This window comes from Cibotium barometz, chromosome 18 (assembly GCF_041138505.1).
Source record: "Cibotium barometz isolate CiBa-2024 chromosome 18, ASM4113850v1, whole genome shotgun sequence".
In the NCBI taxonomy this organism is placed as follows: domain Eukaryota; kingdom Viridiplantae; phylum Streptophyta; class Polypodiopsida; order Cyatheales; family Cibotiaceae; genus Cibotium; species Cibotium barometz.
The window spans coordinates 39,408,727-39,435,333 of record NC_141063.1 but is presented as its reverse complement, the minus strand read 5'-3'; the positions used below and the strand labels follow the sequence as shown (position 1 = coordinate 39,435,333).

General features: G+C 44.8%; 3 protein-coding genes across 3 annotated transcripts in view; 1 reads left to right on the top strand and 2 right to left on the bottom strand.

Moving 5' to 3' along the window:
• LOC147629313 (uncharacterized) overlaps nucleotides 1-25,067 on the bottom strand; it is a 58,784-nt gene extending 33,717 nt beyond the window's left edge. Inside the window, exon 1 of the mRNA XM_086812565.1 lies at nucleotides 24,665-25,067. The gene's annotated coding sequence lies outside the window, so the exon portion shown is untranslated. The remainder of the gene's footprint in view (nucleotides 1-24,664) is intronic.
• LOC147629315 (DNA repair and recombination protein RAD54-like) lies at nucleotides 1,949-3,091 on the bottom strand. The gene is made up of 4 exons (XM_086812991.1): nucleotides 2,682-3,091; nucleotides 2,510-2,566; nucleotides 2,352-2,438; nucleotides 1,949-2,255 (listed from the first exon to the last, which is right to left on the bottom strand). The coding sequence occupies exons 1-4, from the start codon at nucleotides 2,778-2,780 to the stop codon at nucleotides 2,133-2,135; spliced, it is 366 nt and encodes a 121-aa protein (XP_086669117.1). The 5' UTR covers nucleotides 2,781-3,091; the 3' UTR covers nucleotides 1,949-2,132.
• Nucleotides 11,127-11,525, top strand: LOC147629314 (oryzain beta chain-like). The gene has a single exon (XM_086812891.1). It carries the CDS (start codon nucleotides 11,127-11,129, stop codon nucleotides 11,523-11,525), a length of 399 nt encoding a protein of 132 aa, XP_086669017.1.
• Nucleotides 25,068-26,607: the final 1,540 nt, after the last annotated feature.

Sequence of the window (26,607 nt, the reverse complement as noted above, 5' to 3'; positions counted from 1 at the left end):
CCTAGGCCTTAGTGGCCCTAGGGAACTTTTAAAGTTTGGGGGGCCCTAGGATTTTTATGGGGTGGAGGCCACTCCACTTTTGGAGTGAGTGCTTCTCTCTCCTCCCCCTCTCTCTAGCTTTTGGGGAAGAGAGTCGTGGAGGCTTGTGGGTGTACATGCGTGGAAAAGCTGAGAAGGAGGCAGCGGCAAGCTGAAGACTGTTTTGCTGGTGTTTTCTCTGTGCAAACCAGCCGTACAGCCTTGTACGGACAAGCTGCAGGTTTCCTCTTGGTCCACGCTACACTGAGGTACTGCTGCGGGTCTCTCTCCCTACTGGACAGGCTGCGCACAGACTCTGTACACGCTGTGCAGACAAGTACACAGCAAGTACAACACTGTACGACTGTCGTACAGTGTACGGACAGTCAGGTACAGCAAGTACTGCTGCAGGCGACGTTGGACAAGTGCTGGACAGATCTGGCTGCGCAGATTCAGGCGAGCACAGGTGCAGACAGCAGGCGGCGTGTGCAAGTACAACTCCTGGCACGTATCTCGAGGTGATACAGACGGGTACAGGGCTGTTTTTCAGATCTGTACTTTCAAAGACAGCATAGAAGTGAACACAAGGAGGAGGGTACAGACAAGTACGTGCATGCAAGTGAAGCAGGGTTGTGGAAACAAGTGCCTGCAAGTACAAATTGGTACCGTTGCTTCCTCCAGTGCTGATTCACGAGCTGATTTTGGTAAGCTCCTCATCTGTTCATCTATCTCTCTTTCCACTGCTTGAGGTCTGTTTGCAGATATGAGTTATCTAGCCCCTTGTGAGAGGAGGGATATGGCAGATTGACAAGGGTTGAGACAGAGTTTGGACAGTACATGTATGTATGAGCTGAGATGTTGTATCATGCACTTGAGTTATGCCAGATGTATGCTCATGGCTGCCCTGCTTAGTGGTCTTGGCTGATCAGAGGGAGGCACAGTGTGTTATTTGGAGACACAGATCTGTGTGCATAGATCCTCTGTGCTAAGAAGGATTGTGGGCCGTCATATTGGACATACAGGTGTAATCTCTTGGCTGATTTTTGTTGTACTCAGCCATTCATATTTTTGGAATTGAATACAGAAATATCGCAAGGGATGCCAAGCTTTGGGGCCAACAGCTGTCGCCTTGTTTTCAGATTTGGGCATTCTAGCTCCAATCTGTTTTGTTTTCATATCTAGACTACAAGTGGACGGGTGACTGCTAGTCTACCGCACTCTCGTTTCTATCAGAGGCCGGTTCCACACCCTCTTTCACAGTGGTCCAACACATATTGAACTGACAAAGCTTCCGGTTTTCCCCCTTTTGCAATCTTATGTACTGCAGCAACACAAGCCAAGCTCGCAGCGACCCAACAACTTCCACATGTGCCTTGGTTAAAAACAGGCTGCGGAAAATCATCTTGTCCCCTCCAATCTACCACTTGATGATGTGGTAATGGCGGATCAACTGAAGTGCCTTTGGTACCATGTGAAGTTTTGCCCAAAGAGAGAAGTCGTTTTTTTTTAAAAATTGGCCAATTCTCTTTCCTCAGTTTCAGTCCTTTGCAATTCTTCATGACCTAGTACAGCACAAAAGTTATCCAAACATTAGAAGCACTTTGCTTACTCGTATTGAAGCCCATAAAAACGGCACATTAGGTTATCAAATGCACCACAAAATTCCGGAAGACAATTAAGCCTAGGTGTCAAACAACCACATGTACATGTACGCTTTGTATGCAGAAAAATAATGTAGTAAAAATGTGCTAACAACAACTTGAAACCTTACTGTCTCATCTGTATGTGTTGATCCTTGAAGACGAAGTTTTCCAGAAGTAGAGGGAGCAAATGCATTAACCCCACCTCTAGAAATATTTTTTCTTTGCCAACAAGCTGATCCTGGTTTGTTGCCAAGCTGACCTTGATAGACCTGGTGATTAGAGTGTGTGTGTGTGTGTGTAAGGGAGAGGGATAGAGGCAGTCTGGCAGAGTTGAATTGAAGAAATGTTGAATACCTTTGGAGATAAATGGTTTGACAGCAAAGCATTTGTTCGTCGTAATATGAACTGTGTTTTTGCGTTGCAAGAGAACAAGCAGTCAGCAACCTGTTTCTCTCAAAAAGTAAAAGCTTTTCAATCGAAGTGCAGCACACATGCTACCGGGTTAACTTTTTCGCTAAGCTCAACAGATCGCTCTGCCCCCTTGACCCTGTCCATTTCACTTGCACTTGGTTCACGCCCATTGAGAATCGGAGCCTGTATAAAACTCAAAGTGAGCTGATCTCCTTCCCAATGCTTGAACATAATGAGCGTACAAGTTGGGTGTGCCAATGGCCATGTTTAAGTAACAACCTCGAAGTATTGTCGAAATGTAGCTGCATCGCCAAGAATCCCTGGATTTGTAAAATTGACCATTGCAAAAAATTCTTCCATATCATTCTGTACACAGTTTATAGTTAGTGTACATGTACTGATTCAATCTCCTTGAGAAGATAAAAGCCAAAATTCACCTGCATGGGTGTACCAGATAACAGCACACGTCTTTGACATTGAAGACCCGCTAAAGCCTGCTTCAAAAGTTGCAATAAGATACCAGCAGGGGATTGTAGGGTGATTAAGAAAGTCTACACTTAATTTTGAGAAAACTTTGGTAAGTTATACTGAACATAATAAATCTGATACTTTGTTGGTGCATGTCTGATCGTTCTTCAGTCTGTGAGCTTCATCAAATACAAGCAAATCGCAACTGCCTGCCTGCTGCTGCAGCTTCTTTGCATGCATTCTGAAAGTTTCATATGATAAAATTAACACTGCATAGACAATATTAGACAGATTTGAATGTTTTTTTACCAAGCAAGTAAATTGCAGCTGGTATTGCAGTTTCCTTCTCAATATGACACTAATAGGTAAGTCAACAAATTACTGAAAAAGCACACAAAATTTCGGCTAGTTGCATAGAAATTGTGTAAAGCTAAAAATTTTCATGTCATTGTCAAAAACGAAAACTCTTACTTTCTCAAGTTCAAGCTAGTATCATCAGCCTTTATGGAAACCCTTCCAAGCCTGCAAGTATTATGCGAAGAGTTTCTAGACCCGGATGACATGTGGCAAAGTCAAATTGTCTTTTGAAGACATGTATGGAACCAGATGGCAATGCTATGTTGAAGCTACTTTTTTTGGAGGAAAAAACACAAGCAAACAGAGCTGATTATATTACTAGAAATCCCAATACATACGTGTGCTTACAGCACCAAGAGATACAAGTGCGCCCAACCACTGATGCCCAACAAGTTATGTACAATCAAAGGGGGTAGATCGGGCCATCATGGAGTCATGTATTCCCAATGGGCCAGACCTCATTGTAAAGAAGATCTGCTGCTCACTCCAGGTGCGCAAGAAGCCAGCCACCCATGATTATTGCAACACAAAAGAATTGAAAAAAGAGCCGGCCTCTGATAGAAACCAGAGTGCGCTAGACTAGCAGTCACCCGTCCACTTGTACTCTGGATATGAAAACAAAACAGATTGGAGCTAGAATGCCCAAATCTGAAAACAAGGCGACACCTGTTGGCCCCAAAGCTTGGCGCCCCTTGCGGTATTTCTTTATTCAATTCCAAAAATATGAATGGCTGAGTACAACAAAAATCAGCCAAGAGATTACACCTGTATGTCCAATCTGACGGCCCACAATCCTTCTTAGCACAGAGGATCTATGCACACAGATCTGTGTCTCCAAATAACACACTGTGCCTCCCTCTAATCAGCCAAGACCACTAAGCAGGGCAGCCATGAGCATACATCTGGCATAACTCAAGTGCATGATACAACATCTCAGCTCATACACACATGTACTGTCCAAACTCTGTCTCAACCCTTGTCAATCTGCCATACCCCTCCTCTCACAAGGGGCCAGATAACTCATATCTGCAACAGACATCAAGCAGTGGAAAGAGAGATAGATGAACAGATGAGGAGCTTACGAAAATCAGCTCGTGAATCAGCACTGGAGGAAGCAACGGTACCAATCTGTACTTGCAGGCACTTGTTTCCACAACCCTGCTTCACTTCCATGCACGTACTTGTCTGTACCCTCCTCCTTGTGTTCACTTCTATGCTGTCTTTGAAAGTACAGATCTGAAAAACAGCCCCGTACCCGTCTGTACCACCTCGGGATACGTGCCAGGAGTTGTACTTGCACACGCCGCCTGCTGTCTGCACCTGTGCTCGCCTGAATCTGCGCAGCCAGATCTGTCCAGCACCTGTCCAACGCCGCCTGCAGCAGTACTTGCTGTACCTGACTGTCCGTACACTGTACGGCAGTCGTACAGTGTTGTACGTGCTGTGTACTCGTCTGCACAGCCTGTACAGTCTCTGTGCGCAGCCTGTCCAGCAGGGAGATAGACCCGCAACAGTTCCTGAGTGTAGCGTGGACCAAGAGGAAACCTGCAGCCTGTCCGTACAAGGCTGTACAGCTGGTTTGCACAGAGAAAACAGCAGCAAAACAGTCTTCAGCAGCCGCCTCCTCCTTCTCAGCTTTTCCACGCATGTACACCCACAAGCCTCCACAACTCTCTTCTCCAAAAGCTAGAGAGAGGGGGAGGAGAGAGAAGCACTCACTCCAAAAGTGGAGTGGCCTCCTTCCCATAAAAATCCTAGGGCCCCCCAAACTTTAAAAGTTCCCTAGGGCCACTAAGGCCTAGGGGCAACTTTAATAAACATTAAAAGTTTAATGTTCTAGTTCCCCCCTTCACACCTAGGGATGTCCACACATCTTTAACTCTGTCCGGGCACCCCCCATGTGAATCATTCAATATTCTGACTCTACAACCACCATGCCCACACTTGTGCTGTTCCATTTTCACAGGGCCATGACATACCCCCCTCTTGAAAAATGGCAAGCGTCCTCGATTGCATTCTGGTGATGCATCAAAATATCCAAAGTGAAATATACAATATGGCAAGATCAGCGTCCATACACATGTATCAACATTCACTGCAAACCAATGGCAAGCCAATGGCATAGTAATAGTCCAAGTTGTATACCACTGTGAACCATACATAAACTTTACCTCGTACCTTCCTTTCTTTATGTGCCAGTATCTGCTCTGGAATCAAAACCTCATCAAGTTCCTCAACTTCCGGCTGAGCCTCATCTGATACATCCTCAGGCACATCCCCACGGAAAGGTCTAAGAAGACTCACGTGAAAAGCATTGTGAATCCTCCAGTGATCTGGTAACTTCAAACGATAGGTTACCTCACCAATCTTTTCCAAAACCTGAAAAGGCCCATAATATCGCATGCTCAACTTAGGGAATAAGCGCTCTTTACCCTTCATCTTCTTGAGTCTAGCCTTTTCAAAGCGCAAAAGAACCCAATCACCCAATGCAAACTGTAAATCACGTCTGTGACGGTCTGCGGCTTTCTTTTGCTTCTGCTGAGTTTTCTGGAGGGCCAACTTAACTCTCCGATAAGCTTCATCCAAGCTCTCCACATACTGATCAGTCTCAAAGATCTTATCCTTTGTATGCAAAATGGGTGGTACCTTCTTCCCTCCTTCTACAATCTCAAAAGGCGCCTTGCCTGTCGAGCTATGTACAGTGTTGTTATATGCAAACTCCACCAAAGGAAGATATTTTTCCCATTGTTGCTTGTGCTCTGACACATAACACTTGAGAAGATCCAATACTGTAGAGTTAGCCTCTTCTGACTGACCATCTGTCTGTGGATGAAATGACGATGAAAACTTGAGAGTTGTACCCATGTTGTCAAACAACCCTCTCCAAAACAAACTCGTCATCCGTGGATCACGGTCACTAATGATAGACGTAGGCAAGCCATGATACTTGAAGATGTTTGCCATGAACAACTTCACCATATGATCCACTTTGATCGTCTTACGCACGGGAATGAAATGAGCCTGCTTACTGAACTTGCATATGATAGTCCAGATGCCATCATTTCCCGTTTGTGTCCGTGGAAGATCAAATACAAAATCCATGGCAATGCTCTCCCAAGGTCTATCCGGAATAGGTAAAGGCTGTAATAACCCTGGTGTCTTCTGACGGTCAAACTTTACCTTCTGACATACGATGCATTGCCTCACAAAGGCATCAACATCTCTTCTCAAGGTAAGCCAATAAAAGAAAGTCTCCACTGCTTTGACCGTGGCGTCAATACCCCTATGACCTGCATACAGTGGAGCATGACTTTCAATCATAACCTTGAGTCGCAATGGCCTGGTAACACACAGTCTGCCATGCATTAATAAAAACCCATCTCTGAGAGTATAGTGCTCATGCCGCTGACCCTCAGACATCTGATCATACAACCTTTCAAAGTCCTCATCATGGGCATACTGCTCTTTCATTTCATCAAGCTCATGATGATAAGCAAGTGAAACTGCAGAGACCTGTGGCTTGCGTGACAAAGCATCTGCCACTACATTCTTTTTGCCTTCCACATGCACAATCTGGAAGTGAAACATTGACAAAAAGTTTGCCCAACGCATATGCTTCTCTGAAAGCTTAGTCTGCGTGAGGAAATAGCGCAAGGTCTGATGATCTATCTGTACAGTAAAATCAGCCCCAAGCAAGTAGTGTTTCCATGTAGAAAGAGCGTGAATTACAGCCAACATCTCTTTCTCATAAACCTGTAAATGCTTCTCGGCATCTTGCAAAACTCTACTCTCATACGCTATGACATGTCCCTCTTGCATGAGATCTACACCAATGCTACTTCCACATGCATCACACTGGACAACAAAAGCCTTTCGGAGGTCCGGTAACACCAATACTGGGTCCGAAGTAAGCTTTTCTTTGAGCTTTTTGAATGCTGTAATTTCCCGATCAGCCCATCTAAACGGAGGTCCGGTAACACCAATACTGGGTCCGAAGTAAGCTTTTCTTTGAGCTTTTTGAATGCTGTAATTTCCCGATCAGCCCATCTAAACGGAGTTGCCTTCTTCGTCAAAGCATGAAGAGGCGAAGCAATTTCAGCAAAGTGACGTATGTACCGCCTGTAATAGAAACACAATCCTAAAAAACTGCGTACATCATGCACGGTCCTCAAAGCTAGCCAATTAAGTATTGCTTCCACCTTTGCTGGATCCATACGGACTCCATGCGCAGACACAATGTGCCCCAAGAAATGTATCTCCTGCAAAAAGAACTCACTCTTCTTGCCATTAACCACCAACCTATGGTTTCTGAGTTCTGCAAACACAATAGCCAAATGCCTTCTATGCTCTTCCTCAGTTTCTGAATGCACAATCATATCATCAAAGAATGTGCCCACAAACTCTCTATGAGGCCTGAAAATCCTGTTCATCATTCTGTTAAATGTGGCAGGCGCATTCGTTAAACCAAAGGGCATAACCAAGAACTCATACAACCCAAACGTGGTTCGGAATGCTATCTTATGCACATCCTCGGGTCTAATGCGTATCTGATGATACCCGCTTTTCAAGTCAATACGACTAAAAACTATGGAGCCCTGTAAGCGGTCCAAGATGTCATCGATCCTCGGTATGGGGAATCGATTCTTGATGGTATTCTTGTTCAGCGCCCTGTAATCAATACACATGCGCCAAGAACCATCCTTCTTCTGCACTAAGAGCACAGGTGAGCAAAAGGGTGATGAGCTAGGCTGTATCAACCCTTTATTCAAAAGCTCCTGCACCTGACTCATAATCTCTTCCTGTTGGGCTGCACTAACACGGTATGGCGGTCTATTCGGTGGAGTACTACCAGGAATCAGATCAATGGCATGATCTTCTGGCCTCTCAGGAGGAAGTTCTCCTGGCAATGACTCGGAAAAACAATCTTGAAACCCACATAAGAAATCAGTCCTGTCCTTATCTAACATAGACAAATTAGACTTAGACTCATCATCCTGTGCATCCTTTACATAAATCAAGTACGCGGAAAGATGCTTTTTCATTACTGATGAAATCGCCGAATTGGATACAATAGGAACAGATTCCCCTTTGAGTTTTACATCCAATACATGTTCTTTCCCTCTATGAGTCAGAGTGATTTTCCTATTGTAAGTATCCACCACCGCATATACTCTGTGGCACCATGGCATCCCCAACAAAACATCACAGCCATCCAAAGGCATGATGAAGAACTCTTCGCTGTCCACATAACCCTGCAAATGAAGCCGAAGCTTCCCAATGATAAGGGTAACGAGTTCTGCATACCCTGGACAAGCCATATTAGCCTCATGTAACGGCCCCATCTCCTGTGCGCGAATCCCCAATCGGCCAGCCAAATCTGGTGAAATGAAGTTGGCTCTAGCACCTGTGTCAAAGAAGATCAAGGCATTCTGATCTCTCACTTTGCCCCATGCCCTGCACAACTCTGTGGCTTCACCACCTGGCTATTCCCCCACAAGATCAGGAACTAAGCCTGCAGAAGGTTTTTGTTTCTTTGGCTTGGGCTCTCCTTTATTGTCAGAGTCCTTTTGGGACTTTCTTTTGGGACAATTGAATGACATATGCCCCTCTTCAGTACAGTAAAAACACTTTTGAGCATCTCTCAAAGCCTGTTTTTCCTCAGAAGTCCTCTTGGGCATTGGCAACTTCTTATACTTGTCTCTGAAGACCCTTTAGCATCACGAGAAGCATGCCCAAATTTTTCAGCTTTCTTGCTCAATTTCTTACTGCCTTTAAACCCAGATGAACCTCCTGTGAGTAACGCATTAGCTGTCATAGCATTTTCAATCATCTGTGACATGTTCGTTACTCTTGTCTTTATACAATAATCTCGTACCTCTTTGGGCAGCCCACAACAATACTTCTCTACCTGCTCAGATAATGGCACCGCACGATAAGAAGTCACTGGGAGTAAAGCTTCCCAAAACTTCTTGTTATAATCCTCCAAACTATCACACTTTGAAGCATCCAACTTGTGCCATGCGGTCATAACATCCACCTCAAATGTAGATGTGAGCCATACGGAAGAGAAAACCTGTTTAAATTGGACCCATGTGGTGGGTGCTATGCCCTGCAAAAGAAGAGTAGACCACCACTGCAAAGCATTGCCCTTGAGAAAAGTGGCAGCTTTCCTCACCTTAGAGGACTCTGTGTAATTCCCACCAGAAAAAGCAGCATCAAACTGCTGTAAAAAGGTAAGTGCTTTCAATTTATCCTTGGCCCCACTGAATGTGTCAAACTTCACTGCAGCTCCCCCTTCCTTGTAATCCTTCGCCTTTCCCATAGGCGTTAGATTATCATATGGAAGTGGCTTCGCAAGATTGCTGCCCCCAACATTCATGCCCATCATTGCGTCAACATTTCCCATTCCCACACCAGGCATACCATACATTCCAGCCATGTTTCCAAACATTCCGTTATGTATACCTGGCTGCATACCACCAAACATATTGCCTTGCATCCCAGGTTGCATGCCTCCAAACATATTTCCTTGCATACCGGACTGCATACCACCATACATATTCCCTTGCATGCTAGACTGAAAATTGGCTCCAAAAGGCCCGTACATACCCATGCCTCCCTGAGGGTAACCCCCAGTCATAGATTGGAACACCGAGCCACCACCAAAATAACCTGGATGCATATTCTGCTGAGGAATAGGTGGCTGTCCATAGAAGGAACTCTGAGAGTTTGCAACATAAGCATGCTGCAATGGAACCTTGGAACCGGCCTCTGATAGAAACCAGAGTGCGGTAGACTAGCAGTCACCCGTCCACTTGTAGTCTAGATATGAAAACAAAACAGATTGGAGCTAGAATGCCCAAATCTGAAAACAAAGCGACACCTGTTGGCCCCAAAGCTTGGCGTCCCTTGCGGTATTTCTTTATTCAATTCCAAAAAAATGAATGGCTGAGTACAACGAAAATCAGCCAAGAGATTACACCTGTATGTCCAATCTGACGGCCCACAATCCTTCTTAGCACAGAGGATCTATGCACACAGATCTGTGTCTCCAAATAACACACTATGCCTCCCTCTGATCAGCCAAGACCACTAAGCAGGGCAGCCATGAGCATACATCTAGCATAACTCAAGTGCATGATACAACATCTCAGCTCATACATACATGTACTGTCCAAACTCTGTCTCAATCCTTGTCAATCTGCCATACCCCTCCTCTCACAAGGGGCCAGATAACTCGTATCTGCAACAAACATCAAGCAGTGGAAAGAGAGATAGATGAACAGATGAGGAGCTTACCAAAATCAGCTCGTGAATCAGCATTGGAGGAAGCAACGGTACCAATCTGTACTTGCAGGCACTTGTTTCCACAACCCTGCTTCACTTGCATGCAGGTACTTGTCTGTACCCTCCTCCTTGTGTTCACTTCTATGCTGTCTTTGAAAGTACAGATCTGAAAAACAGTCCCGTACCCGTCTGTACCACCTCGGGATACGTGCCAGGAGTTGTACTTGCACACGTCGCCTGCTGTCTGCACCTGTGCTCGCCTGAATCTGCGCAGCCAGATCTGTCCAGCACCTGTCCAACGCCGCCTGCAGCAGTACTTGCTATACCTGACTGTCCGTACACTGTACGGCAGTCGTACAGTGTTGTACTTGCTGTGTACTTGTCTGCACAGCCTGTACAGAGTCTGTGCGCAGCCTGTCCAGTAGGGAGATAGACCCGCAACAGTTCCTCAGTGTAGCGTGGACCAAGAGGAAACCTGCAGCCTGACCGTACAAGGTTGTACGGCTGGTTTGCACAGAGAAAACAGCAGCAAAGCAGTCTTCAGCAGCCGCCTCCTCCTTCTCAGCTTTTCCACGCATGTACACCCACAAGCCTCCACGACTCTCTTCCCCAAAAGCTAGAGAGAGGGGGAGGAGAGAGAAGCACTCACTCCAAAAGTGGAGTGGCCTCCTCCCCATAAAAATCCTAGGGCCCCCCAAACTTTAAAAGTTCCCTAGGGCCACTAAGGCCTAGGGGCAACTTTAATAAACATTAAAAGTTTAATGTTCTAGTTCCCCCCTTCACACCTAGGGATGTCCACACATCTTTAACTCTGTCCGGGCACCCCCCATGTGAATCATTCAATATTCTGACTCTGCAACCACCATGCCCACACTTGTGCTATTCCATTTTCACAGGGCCATGACAGGGTGTCCAAAGTTGCCAACAAGAATTTGGACAAGGATGGAAGAGCTCCTCGGTTTCCATAAAGGAAAAGGGTGTAGTGGTGGCGATCCTTTTGATTGCCTTAAGTTTGTTGAGGAGAATGGAGTGTGCACGGCAAGGGAATATGTGGCATACAAGCCCGATGGTGATAGGCCTTGTACAGATATCTTCCTTGACGACAAACGGATGAAGCCAAGGCTGCTACACATCGACTCAATCTTGAGAGATGATGATGTGCCCCAACAAGCCATCGAAGACTATCTCACTAGGTCTCCGGTCATCACGGGCGTCAAGTGTGGGTTGGCAGCCGAAGGTTTGGATGGAAATGGGGTCTATAGGGGCCGGTACAGCCCAAACCTCCAACATTGCGTTGTTCTTGCTGGATACACAAGAGACAACTGGATTGTCTTGAACTGATATGGCTGGAGATATGGTTCTAGAGGCTTTTGCTTTGTTCCAAAGCGTGATCCATCTGGCATTGGGTGATTTTATTCTCATGCCTTTGGTGGTGAGAACCTAAATGTATCAACAAACATCATTTGTGTAGATGCTCGACATTGTGGCCTTGGACCATATAAAAGGCTTACTTGGTGCCTGAAGTTTCTTTGTTATATGTGCTTAAGACTGTCGAGAAAACAAAGTGGTGTGCCTATTATCGGTGGGGTTTCTCAAGAAGTCTCTGGTCTCCTCCGCATCCTAATTGTCTGTGTGTGTTTAATTTTCATGATGTTAATTAAATATGATTCCCTTGTTGAAATTTACTCTCTTTTAAGCATTTTCAACCTTGATATAATGCTGAATTTTCCCTCCATCAGCGTCACCATTGCTGATTTTTCCTCATTGGCTTGCCCATTGATGAGATTTACCCTTTGCAGATTTACTATGCTGCAGCTTAAGCCTTAAGATGGACCATGGACACAAACATGGATTAGCTTGCCCCAATTCATAAGGTTTCCATACCTCCACAAGCCTATTATGTCGCCTTGTGGAGAACCAATTTCTTCCAGCATTCCAAAGGAGTCTTTAAAAGAAAATGCAGTCCTTTTACATGCACACCTTTGCATTGATTTCCATGGGCATGTAGCTCTAGATGCTTGTGCTTTGACCATTGTGCATAGGCATCTGGCAGGGTGAGAGGGGGCAGAGAGGATGCACCTATACAAGCAGTTTGGCAGCAGGAAACTTATGAATTTTGGCCTGAAGAGAGCCAATCTATTAATGTGCTATTATTTTAGCTCAGCATCTACATGTAGAGCAAATCTCTACCTTAGCCACGTAGGAGACGAGCCATTTTAAATAAGGAGACTAGTTAAACTGCAAATGGGTCAAAATGTAAAAATTACAGATTCTCACTAATCCCCATAACTTTCACTATTCATCATGAGGTTGGTGTGAAGCAAGTGGAGGGCTATCTAAAACAGGGGTCATGTCTGGGTAAGGTATGCATGCGACCGTTCAAGATCCTAGTTCTCAAAATAGGTCAAAAATGGACAAATTAGCACTAGTCACCATAACTTTTGCAACACTGTTCTGGTCTTATGTTGGACAGAATTCAATCATCACTAGGTGGGTCCAAGGACTTGAACTATCCTATTCTGACAAAGTTACCCAAGGTCGAGTTCTTGTTGCACAGCAAATGTTTCAAGAAAGCCTGAGGGTGTTGACTAGAAAAGGTTAAAAACCCAGAGTGGAATAGCTCTTGGTGCAAGACGTGTGTTTTACAGGTCCTTGTGAAGTATCAGTGAATTCAAAAAGGGAAAAATCACATATTTGCACTAATCCTCAAAACACAGATTCACATTGTTCTCCGGGATGAGGAGAGTAGTGTGAAAATTATCCTTGGAAGGCTATGCATGGCATTTTTCTTGTAAAAAAACAAAAGTTTTGCATTATCAGCGAAGATGAATGGGTCACATCCTGCACGTGCCCCAAACCCTAACCCTACCTCTGCGTGCGCACTCTGCCCTTGCCCATCAACACTGAGCTCCTCGGCCCATGCGCCCTAATGTCCCATCCTCACTCACTCTCCCCCCCCCCCCCCCCCCCTATCAGCTCTCCTTTCGACACGCTGCTCTCCTCCCCTCTCTGTGGAATTAATACAACTTGGAGTGGGAGTACGGAGTGCATCTTGCTTGTCAAAGCCGTGTCCCCCTCCAGCGCGTGGGGAAAGGGCCCCTCCCACACTTTAAGCCTGTTCGCAACGCCGTCCTCCCTGCCTCCCCTGTATCAGCCCTTCTCTGTGGAAAAGGAGCGAAGACTCCAATTCCTAGAAGATCTTCTCAGACAGCACGAGGGGTCCAAAGAAAGGTGACCTGACCTCCAGGGAGCAGACATGCATATGGAAATTCCTCAGCAAACTGCCATGGGAAATAGGGGTGCCGATACCGAGGTCCTTCTCCTCGACCAAAGCAAACCTACTGCTGCGAATGGCGATAGCAGTCGTCTCCAAGGTAAACCCTTCCCCCTCTGTGATTTTACCTGCATCTCTTATTAGGAAAACAGAAGAGGACTTCAGCTCCCGCGCTGTTGTTGGGCTCCTCTTTGGCCCCCGTCCTCCCATGGAGATTCTAAAGGCCTGGATGAGAAACTATTGGGACCCCCTTCGGGTCGAGGTCTTCCTCACCCAGGTGCTGCCCAAAAAACACTACATATTTCTAGTGGATGATACGCAACTCCCCCCTTTACCTCTTCAGGTGGTCGCCGGACTTCACCCCTGCAAAACCCTCTACCCTGTCTGGATAGAACTCCCCAGCCTCCCCCTGCAGTATCAGCCCTTTCTGAAGAGTATTGTGAGCCCTCTTCGTAAGGCCTTAGGCGTTCGCCCTGCTCAGTCTTTTAACCCCCGTTGACACCCGCAGATCCTCGTAGAGGTAGATCTGGAAGGAGAGATGCCAGAGAAGATCAACATCGGGTTAGATGATGGCTCGTCTTTCATGCAACCGGTGGTTTACAAGCATCTCCCGATTGCATGCTTCCACTGTGGGCTCACCAACTGAGGGCACTACCAAGCAGGGCGCACAAAACAGGCCAAGCAGCGGAAAAAACCCCCCAAGCGGAGGTGCATGCAGAGCCTCAACCTGAGGCTCCCAAGGTAAGGTGCAGAACAGCAACCCAATCCCAGAAAACCACCGCAGGCCAAGAAAAGAGGGCAGAAGGCGAATAGATATGCCCTGCTTGCTGGGCTTGAAGAAGAAACAAACGAGCAAGGAGAATCTTCGACGTCCCAAGATCAAGAACCCGAGCCCCCAGTGAACCCTCAGACCTGTCACAGCAGGAAAAAGCCACCCTGGAGATTCAGATCAATAATCTTGATGCATGCCTTAGCGAGTCACCACAGATCTCCACCAAGGGCAAGGAGATTGCTCAAGAGCAGACTCCCTAGACGACCCCGATGGATACCCAGAATGACAACAAGCGCCCTCATACTGAAGTGGAGAGGTTGCCCCACAAGCCAGGGGCGCAAAACAACAAGAAACCGATGAAAATCCTCTCCATGAACAACAAGGGTCTCACAGACCCCCTTAAGGTGGAAGCCGTAAAGTCCTGGTTACATCCTCAACTCTCCTCCTTGGACTACATTTGCCTGCAGGAGGTTAAAGTGACAGGTGATGACCTGTTCCAAAGGCTTGAAAGAATTTCAGACAAGCACATATGGTTCTCAACCACTCATTCAAGAGGAAAAGGAGGAGCAGTGCTGGGGGTTTTAAAAAAAATCATCATTCCCCATTGCAGAAGTGCTACTGGATGGAGAAGAAAGCTGGAGGATGGATGACCCTTTCCCCTACTCCCTCATCTCGATCTATGCAGGCGGTTCTGTTCAGGAGAGAACCCAGCTGTGGGAATCTCTACACCAACTGGAGGGGCCAGTAATTTTAATCGGGGATTTTAACATGGTAGAGGACATGGAAGACAGATTCCTCCAAAAGGGCAGTGTCATAAGAGTGTCAGAGAAAGCAGCCTGGTCCTCCCTTCAGCAAAAACTGGTCGTGTTTGATTTCAGACAAGCACATATGGTTCTCAACCACTCATTCAAGAGGAAAAGGAGGAGCAGTGCTGGGGGTATAAAAAAAAATCATCATTCCCCATTGCAGAAGTGGATGGAGAAGAAAGCTGGAGGATGGATGACCCTTTCCCCTACTCCCTCATCTCGATCTATGCAGGCGGTTCTGTTCAGGAGAGAACCTAGCTGTGGGAATCTCTACACCAACTGGAGGGGCCAGTAATTTTAATTGGGGATTTTAACATGGTAGAGGACATGGAAGACAGATTCCTCCAAAAGGGCAGTGTCATAAGAGTGTCAGAGAAAGCAGCCTGGTCCTCCCTTCAGCAAAATCTGGTCGTATTTGATGGTGGAGAGAGCGGAGACTTTACATAGCAGAATTACAGTTTGGAGAAACTCTGCAGGAAGGCAAGGCTTGATCGGGCATACATCTCAGCTGCCCCTTAGCTCCACTGTTTGCCATCTCAGTGGATGGGCTTAACACTCTGGTTAAGCATGAGATTAGCCAAGGGAAGATTGCAGGTATTGCCCTCCCTGGGAGGGAGAGAGGAGATGTGTATGCAGCAGTTCGCTAATGATACGAATGCAGTGGTAAAGAATGAGGAGAAATCCCTCATAACCTTCTGGGAATGCCTGGAGACATTCTGCAACGCCTCCCGCTCCAAGATAAACCACAGCAAAATAGGAATAAGGGCTCTCCAGAAACCTCCACCCAATGGATGATGGAGCAAGGGTGCGAGGAAGGAAGAATCTTCCGATTGCTTGGTATACCGATGGGCTTCAATGTCGGCATGAAGCAGAGGTGGCAGCGGCTCTTGTGCAGACTAGAAGAAAAGCTGAAGAGATGGACAGGTATGCAGACATCCCTGCCGGGAAGAGAAAATGGTGGTAAATGTCACGTGACACATTCATATGTGGTCACATGGACATTAATCCCGCAGCAGAAAGCCATCAAATAATTCAGCCACGTCACAATTTCGCATTTTCATGTAATATCCAATTATAAGGTCGTGCATGAATGGCCGACTAGCAGACTGGAAAAATATATAAGTTCAGCGTGGGCTTCATTTGATGCAACCTGTTGGCACAAGATGCATCAAATGAAGCCCACGCTGAACTTATATATTTTTCCAGTCTGCTAGTCGGCCATTCATGCACGACCTCATAATTGGATATTACATGAAAATGTGAAATGGTGACGTGGCTGAATTATTTGATGGCTTTCTGCTGCGGGATTAATGTCCATGTGACCACATGTGAATGTGTCACGTGACAGTAAATCTTTTTATCACTCCGGTAGCTCTGTTCTACCTTTTCTGTTGCCAAACTCAGCCATCAAACAACTGGAAGCCAACCGGTAGCTCTACCTTTCTGTTGGAGGCCCCCAGACTCGGCCATCAAACAACTGGAAGCCATGTGCAGGAAATTCCTGTGGTCAGGGGATTGGGAAGGTAAAGCTTTAAGCGCTCCCCAAGGTCAAGTGGGAAGTTTGCACCCTACCTAAAGATAAGGGTGGTGCATTCATGACCTTAGAGAAATGGCCAACCGGCTCGCTGCCAAATGGATTGTGAAAAGCATCCAATGTCCAGAGAAGGAATGGGCTCGCTTGTTATGCAGACACCTCCCTAAGTTTACCCTAGAAATAGACAAGAGGTGGAAGGGGCTTCCACTACCCACCTTACTGTATAGTAAACACTCCTTCAAACCAAAGGGTTCACAGCTGATAAACTCTCTCTAGGGAGCTTGGAACAGAATAAAGGAAAATCTGGGGTGTCTCCTCCAATCGAAGGAAGCAGCATGCCTGGCTACGGAAGACTCCACATGGTGGCCTTTGGTCTCAATCAAGCAGATCAATGCAGAGGAGGAAGAAAGGGCCCTCAGGCTGCACATGAAGGGATTTAAAAGATGGAAAGATCTCTGGGCAGCAGTGGCTCAAGGTAAGTCCATACGTACGATATGTACAATGCGGTACGAGTATGGTACGCAGTACGGTACGTTCTCTGAGCAAAAGTACGTAAAGTACGACAATAACTTTTTATAGTAAAGAAATTATGCATGTGTATATAGAATTTGATAAACTTAAATTATTTAGAATTGAAAAGAGTCGAGAAAAAATACATTGCACTCCAATCACTTGATTATCATACGTATTGTACGTTTTCTACGTAAGTAAGAGGAAGGATGAAAGGACGAACAAAAAATCGATCTGATTGTTCGGTACTGATGGTTCGGTACGTACAGGTACATATGTATGGAATGTATCGCTCAAATACGAGTACCGGACCCAACCTTGCAGTGGCTCTCAATGGATTGCATCAGAGCTAGCTTCTCTGCCCAGGATAGCAATCTCATTCTAGCCCAAATCTCTCTGTGCAGGAGAAGGAGAGTTTGAGAGTTGGGTTCAATGGTGATCTCAACTGGAAGGCCTTCAGATGGGAAGGGGGGTCCTCCCTCACTCACATCCAGAGGGTCTCCCCCTCCCCTCCCATCCACTGCAAACTTAACGACAAATGGGGTCTGCTTCTGGACAGAAGACAGCGGAAGTTCAAATTCCAAAACCATTGGAGTTTGGATATCCCTCCCGAGGTATCATGCTTGATGTCGCTCATTATATATCAAGGTGTATGGACGGGAGAAAAAGCCAGGAAGCTAGGAATTGCAGAAGACCCGTGCCAAAGATGTAAGAGATAGTGTGAAACTCTCACTCACCTCTTCTTCAGTTGTCCTGCGAATGCACCGGTGATTGCCAGATCCTACACCCCTTGGTGAAGAGGGAGATAGATTGGAAAACTTGGCTGGTGGGGGAGTCTATGGGGTCCCCACCTCACTCTGGAATATCATCAGAGGGTTTCCCTTTGGTATATATGGAAGGACTGTAACGCGGCTGTTTTTAAGGGTCCCCCCTCCACTGCAGCTACAGTCTGAGACCGGCTGCAAGAAAGAGGCGCTCCAGAGAAGAGCTCATACAACATGGATAGGGCAGCATGCTGAAGAAGATTCAATGCTGGAAAATGGGCACCTGACGAGGGCCATAATGAATGAAAATAAGGTTTTTTACAGGACTTGGTGGGAGGACATTCAAGCTGAAATTGCAGAGCAGGAAAACAAAGAGTTCCAGCTGCGGACACACCTGGCTGAGGCCTTGAAGATGATCAAACTCACCCAACCCAATAATGCACAATAGGATTAGTTTTTATCTTGTAAAATGGGCTTGGCCCGGTAGACTTCTGGATAGATATATACTAAGGGCTCCGCCCACGATCACTTGGGTTTGTAATGTTTTGAGGGCTAGACCCATTTCGAAATATAAATCTGCTGCCTTTTTTTGCAAAAAAAAAAGGTTCTTGAAAATTACATTAGGGCTATTGGGAAGCGAAGCCCAATAAGGGCTATTGGAAGTGAAGCCCTATGCCTTGATGTATTTATTTCCACTAGAATGTGAGTTTTGAGATCATTTAATGTAAGCCTACACAGTTTTACACTATTTAAGAGACATGGCAAAATGGTGTGAGATTGAAGCCCTTTATGAGTGGAGTGCATTGGTATGGTCCTTTCACCAAAATGGTGTGAGATTGAAGCCCTTTATGAGTGGAGTGCATTGGTATGGTCCTTTCACCAAAATGGTGTGAGATTGAAGCCCTTTATGAGTGGAGTGCATTGGTATGCTCCTTTCATCAAAATGATGGGAGATTTAAGCCACACATTCATGCACATGAGTTGTGTCATGAGTTTCACAGCATAATGTAGCAAAGCAAATGAGACCATGAAAAATACATGGTAAATGAAAGAGGATGATGGTCAAGGTAGGCTGGACCCAAGGGAAAGCTCCTCTGCACGATGGCAAGGATGCTCTCTCTCTCTCTCTCTCTCTCTCTCTCTCTCTCTCTCTCCACATGCGAGCCTGTCAAGTCCCTGCCTCCAGCTGGAGCTCCCATTGCAGTCCTATAGCCGGAGGAGGGTCCTTGAATGAGAAAAAAAAATATCGTTCCTATAGCGAGTCCGATCATTGGAGACACTTTCATTGGAATAACATAGTTATATCAAAGAATAACTACAAAGCAGTATTGAAATACATAATTGAGGGCATTCCATCACCTTGTTTCTCTCTCTCTCTCTCTCTCTCTCTCTCTCTCTCTCTCTCTCTCACACACACACACACATGTATACATGCATACAACCTTGTGAGACTTCACAAATTATATGTGAGAAGGTATTAACCCGTGAAAGATTTTGCAGTGTGCAAGGGTAATGCATCTATCTACAGCATCGACAAAAACATTCTTCCCTTTTTTCCTCAGAGCGGGTCACAAGGTGACATCTTGCTAAACATGTGCATTTTTTCAAGATACACACACCATCATTAAACAAAGGATTTTTACCAAAACCAAATCGTAACAGGCGTAATAGCTACAAGATCAAGGGTGTACTTGCGGCAGCATGACAAATTCCCCAACTCCTGATTGATCTGATCTTCTGATCTTGAAGAAACCATTCATCCCAAAAGCAGGTCCGGATGAAGAATTGAACAGGATCCAATCACTGCAAGTGTAGCCCAGCAGCACAACGCAGCGCAGAAGGCGGTGCATGTTGTAAGTGCCCCTGTAAACCCCGTCTCCGTTCAAAAAGCGATTAGACAGGTCCTCACACCGGATGCATGTCACAAGCGGATGCCCATGGAGTAAGCACATAATTTCTTCCTGTGAGGGATGATCTATCCTGATAATGGACTGGAGGCATAGCTTGCTTTCATCAAGGATGATGATTCGACCATAAGGATGTGATTTGAAACAAGACAGGAATCGATCACAGAAGCCTCTCCAAACAGAGGCATGGTTACACATATGCTGCTTTGATAAAAGCTCAAGTTTGGCACTATGCATTGGCAGCTCTGCCATCTTGCATATTGCAAATGCGCAGTCCAGATTGGATGCCCCCAAACAGCAGCAACCGGAGCCGGAGCCGGAGCTGGAGCTGGAGCTGGAGCTGGAGTAGCCCTGCTCTCAAGAAAAAGGGCTTCTCCATGGGGTGTCTCTTTTCTCCAATCAAATTCGAAGGGGAGCGGACCCACCAAGAGGACCCCCTTCATTATCATAGTACAAAACTCTATTTGTTGCAGAAGATAACTGGCCCCCGCAACACCACTTTTTGCCGCGAATGGTGGTGTCATGCTGCAATCCGGGCCAATTCTTCGGATCCAACTTCAGCCCAGTATTCCTCTCCTTCTTCATGGCACTGAGAGGCATGTTAAGAAAAAGCACTGGCACTGTGGCACCTTTAAAGAGCAGGTGTGCGTTGCTTTTCCAGCGACACATGTGTAACAGAGAGAGAGACATTAACTTCAAAAAAAAAAACCTAGGTTTAGTGTAATCCCACCTTCAAATTTTGAAATTTACCTTTTAAAATAAATTTTCTAGGAGAGAAAACCTTGAAATTTTGGGGGATAAATAAAGCACGCACATGCACGCGTGCACAAACACACACACAATACACGAGCATAATAAACCTGATGACACCAAAAGTGGGTAAGTGTCATCATATTAGTATTAAAACACAATGACATCAAAGTAGCATCAAATGTCATAATATCAACAGCAAACAAATGACTATTGCATAAAAAATCATAAATTATACAATCATGCCATTCAGTAATAAGTATGCGTTGAAACTTTGCACCATGACATTCAGTACTTATAAGCAAAGGCGTTTCAGTCATGTAAATGCCATAGTCAACATCAATATCCTCTCATCATCGAGTTCTATCAATTATCATCCTCTAGGCTAGACACAAGCTGTGCACAATAGTGTGCGAGATAAATACCTCTTCTTCTCAACAGAATGAGACTCAAAACCTAAAAATCCACACAAAATGCACCTTCATTGACCCTTCTGCAAGCGCCACGATGCCATTGTTATTATGATTCACACTCAGGACATATTCACATGCCCAAATATGCATACAAGGCTACCACTAATGTGATCCTCATCCTATACACAGCAAAAGCATCATAATTCTATTGACTAACGGCACAATCGTCAAGATTAACCTACCATCATTATCATTGAATCTAGAAAGAAAATTGAATAATCATGGCTCATGCATAATTAATGATTACCAGCCACCACCAAGCTAGCGAGATCTCCAGATTCTACATGGTCTCCTTTAGTATTGAAGAGAAACCAAGTTCCAGCGTAGCGGCGGACGCCTGGTGTCTTGACCCACGAGCAGTTCCCGACCACTTTGCTAGGGTCATAAAAATCAACTAGGATGGCATAAGCAGACTCTAGAAGCCAATCCCCATCCTTACACCTATAGAAGTGCTCCCTTGGTTTTGATGGCAAGGTTGCAAAACCAAAATGACAACATACATAATTCTTTTCGTTGGCTACACAAGGAATGCACATTAAAATAAGATACTACAGCTGTAATAATTTGAAATGATCCAATGTTGTGACTCTATTTAAACAAGCAAAAATGACAATTCAAAACAAAATTATATGATTATAATAGATGATAGATCATGTCTTGGTTTTGATGGCATTGGGCAAGACCACGAGACTAGCATGATAATAACACAAATGGGTGTGGATGTAGAGTGATCTACACACACAAAAACAATCAATTTTTACAACCTCACCTAGCTTGCCTCCTCTATAGAACCTCATAAGAAGCCCTTCGTATTGGGCCTAATCGCTACTTTTGCCTCCATCTAATTACAAGGCAAAGAGAGAGAGAGAGAGAGAGAGAGAGAGAGAGAGAGAGATCAAGCACGTGCCAGGCCTACAAATAGAAACACGGAGGAGAGGCATGGGTTGTGCCCCCTTTTCCAGGTGTTGAGAAAGAGAGAGATAAGAGGGAGATCCCCAACATGTACTACCAAATAAGAAAACTCCCGCCAGCCAATAAAAAATAGACATCTCACAAAACCCAAAAAAAAATCTAACACTAAGACCTCCCTCGGCAGGCCAAAAGGCGCAACTTAAATATAGTAAAGAGGAAGGGGCTTCTTAAGAAATGATACGTGGCTACTATAGAATAAACTATTTTTTTTATTTTCCAAATATTTTTTTAAAACTCAAACGGTTGTAACTTAGGAGGCGTAGGTCTGAGGAGGCGCAACTCTCTCACGATGCTCTATCTTCTCTCATGCATAGAGATACTTCAGCCCACAAGAGAAATGTAATGAAACTACTTTGAGGTCAAAATTTTCTATTGCTTGATATCTGTAGTATGTAATCTTCTATATACTTATTTCTATTTTCCTCTCTCATCTTCAATATTGGGGCCTTCACTTCCTCTATAAAAATATTACATAGATACTCATCTCTTTTTCAGGGTTTATAGTTTTAAATAAAAATGTAACTGTGTCACGGCTTTCTCTCTATAAATCCATCGATCCCCAACGCCTTTTTCCTTGCGGTGCAAGGCACGACCGTTAGGCGGTCCCCTAAGACGAGGAACTAATCTCCATGCATGACTCCGCGATCTCAAGACTACCCTCAAGAACGAGACCTTGCTCCACTCACTAAGATCTACAGCCCTGTTACATTCTTACAACCTAAATCATCGGCGAATTGGTGCAATCATGACCCGGAGGGCAACTCCTCGGGAATGATTCTAGCCCCTGTGACATCCGCTTTCCTACCCAGAGTTTATCAATTTAATTTTTCAACTGTTTATCCCGTGTCCTCTATAACTAGCCTTAAGGCCATAGAACAACGAGAATCCACAAGAGGTCATTCTCGCCATAAAAAATTTTGAAAATTTTGGCCAGAGTCTCCTTTGTTTTAAGAGCTCTGGAACCAAAAAAAAAAAAAAGAACTCCGCTTTATAGTGGGAAAGGGGAATTTAAACCTCCCTTTGAATTTAAGCAATAAAAGATGGAACTAGAAACAACTTTTGATTACTGAGGCTACTTTTCGTCCTCTTTTCATAATTTGGAAATTCAAAACATTTCGGCTACTACAGTTGATGTCAATCACAATGGTTTATAAATACAAAGGAAATGACTAGACACTAAACCATACATTTACACTCAACCATACATTGACCCTGGGCCTGGTTAACTAGAAAGCAATCACTCTTCTTCCTTTAAATCACTAGACAAGACCAAAATTATCATTGAGACAGGAATAGACTATCTACGATATACCTTCTTTCTTTATTCACATAGTGCCTTTCTTTGATTTGAACTAGCATGTCATTAACTCATATTTCTAGTGACACTCACGGAGCACCGCTCTACACCTCCTACTTAACATTTCCTAGAACAAAGTACCCACGTAAACTCTCTTTATGCCCTAATCATGAGACGGCTAACTCATAGACTTGCACCTTGGTGGATCCACTTAAGGATAAGCCCTCTTACGTCTTGCAGCTAGTGCAAAATTTACTAGTAAGAGGACCACCTTCGAGCAGATTATAGGGTGACACTATGAACTTCACTCTAAGCCCCCTCTACTACGTCAAGCCAAGAAGGGACCTCATCTTCTCGTGAACAATGTACGATGTAACAAGGTAAGCTTCCTAATATCGTTAAACGAAACAACTTTCATTAAGACTAGACTTGTTCAATCTCCTACTAAATTACTCATTCAAGTGCTAGTCGAACAAGGCAAGTTTCTATCCTCGGACACTCATCAGTTAGGAGTTACAACCTGATTAGGCAAGATGGGCTAAAAAAAGGGGGGGATTGCTCTTATAGCAACTCCTTACAAAGGATGAGGCATGCCTACCTAACTGAGATTAGGCTAAGACTCTCACTACGCCTGCTTCCTCCTTGATGTGAATACCCTAATACCGTACTTCTTCAAACTCCTATCAACTTTAATACACCTTTATGATCCTAACTACTCCTATACGGCTTGGCTACCTGATGAATCTAGCAAGAAGCTTTGTGCACATGAATTGCAAACTAAACCCTCTCTTTGGGCATAGCCATCTCTTAATGCATAGGACACTCCTTAAGTATGGAATTAGACTTTATTAAAATCTGATGAGATAGTCCTTAGCATGGTCTTTGACTTGAGCTAATCCACCCTAGAGCCAATCCTTCTTGATTCAGCGAAATGCAAAAAACATGCCAAGCCTCCAATCCTTCTAGTTCCACTTAGATTATGCAAGCTATTTCCTTAACATGATGTACTTAAACAAGCGCATTAATTCATAATCATAGCAACTCTTGACCCAATCCCTTTGAGACTTAACCCTCATAATATACTTCTCTTATCTATGTACTCTCTATAGGCTTGAACCCACAACTCGTGACTCAAAATATATGAGAGTAGCTTCATTGACCCTACTTCTTAACTCTCCGAACGCTAATCAACTTGCTCTCTATTCCGATCGAAGCCGAAAATTGCAATCATTAGTTTAACTAGACTCACAAATAAGGCTTAGCTATGGAACGTTGAACGAATCCCGTTGACTAACCATTTAACATCAGAAGAAGTTGTAAGCCAGAACTTAGAGAACTTAAACACTTATCCCATGGTCAATATTCTTACTTTTCTAACATAAACACTTTCTATCCGTTGATAAAAAAATTACTAAGCAAACCTGCCCTTCAAAGGGGAATTTGGATGAAGCAGTTCACGGGAAGAGGAGAGGGTGGCCCGCTACAATAACCTTGCTTCCCCGATGCCAACATATACTTATTCCTAGGAAGCATCCATGAGGGTGTGCCACATGACGGAATAATCAGAAGACGGCAGGTCATAGGTCAGTCTTACTACCTTTTTCTAAATGCCCATAATTCACCAAAAAGAGCATGCTTGGCCATCCTCTGCTAGACCTCGGTGAATGCCCACATAAAGCACACAAGTGAACATCGCTGCAGTGGAAGATGCCCTCTTACTTTGCCTCCTTCAAAGTTATTCGATGCTTGCTTGGCCTAACCTTCTTGTGCTTATCCTGTATAGCCAGTGTACTCCGGAGAGAAATTTTTGAGAGGACATTCCCGTCAAGCACTTGTGGTGCCTTTGGGACAGCCCCCACACTTGGTATTCATGATCATGAAGACGCTGCCCTAAACCAAATTGTTATGCGCCAACCTCCACTTGCTGCTTACAAATGCTAGAAATACCATCGCTTAGTAAATTTCGGAACGCTAGAATTTCCAGCGTTTTGCAAAACGCTGCTAATTCCAGCGCTACAAGTCCACCAAAATCTCTGGAGAAACTGCGTTCTCTAACCCGTGAACTGATTTCTTCAGTTTACTGACATGGAAGATAGGATGGACTTGAGAACTCTCTGGTAACTCAAGTTTATATGCTACGTCCCCAATCTTCTTAAGGATTTTAAAAGGACCACAATATCTCGGAGAAAGTTTATTACACTTTCCCGTTTTCATGGTTTCTGACTGCGCAAGAACCTTGAGGAATACAAAGTCACCTTCTGCAAAGGTCACTTTTCTTCGTCCTTTATCCGCATAAGTTTTAGCGCGATCCTGGGCGCTACGAATGCTCTCATGTGCGACTCTGAGCATATCATTTATATCTTCAAGGAAATCCTTGACAGATTGAATCTTCTCCTTTTCTAGGCCTACAGCCATCAGAGATCTCGGCTGGAATCCATACATTAACATGAATGGTGTAAATCCACTCGCTGAGTGTTTGCAGCTGTTTATAGGCAAACTCCAATAAGGGCAAGTACTCTTCCCAATTAGATTGCTTCTTACTAACATAAGAACGCAACATATCCTCTAGAATTTGGTTAACTCTTTCAGTTTGACCATCAGACTCCGGATGATCTGCCGTACTCATACTCAGAGTAGTATCCAACTTTTTGAAGACTTCCCTCCAAAAATGACTGTTGAACTTTCTATCTCTATCCGACACTATATTTGCGGGTAGGCCATATAGCTTGTAGAGATGTTCAATAAAGAGTTTTGCCAACTCTGGCGTTTTAACAGTTTTCTTCGTGGCAATAAACTTTGCCATTTTAGTTAACCTGTCCACTACCACCCACACCGAGTCATTCCCTCGACTCGTCTTGGGTAAACCGGTAATGAAATCCATGGAAATGCTTTCCCATTTGCCTTGAGGAATATCCAGCGGATGGAGTAGTCCTCCAACCTTAAGACGTTCATGTTTATTGACCTGGCACTTATTGCATTTCAGCACATAAGTCTGGACGTCCTTAAACAAACTAGGCCAATAAAATTGTCTTTTTACTAGTGCATAGGTCTTCTGAATCCCAGGATGATCTGCACTTGGACTATCATGACTTTCTTTAAGAATTTGGGCCCGAAAGTCACCAATAGTTGGTACACATATTCTACCCTTGTAGAGTAAGTACCCGTCGTCAATGGAATAATTAGCATATTTCTCCCCCCGATGAAGTTTATCACTCCCCTTTGAAGCTGTGGCAGTCAAAGGTGATGAAGGGCCTACGTCAGAACTCTCCGGCTCCAAACTATACCCAAAAGACACGGCTAGTCTCTTCGGACTAACTCTCGCTTCCCTTCTCGTTGCACCTTCGGCCAGTCTCTCCGGACTAGC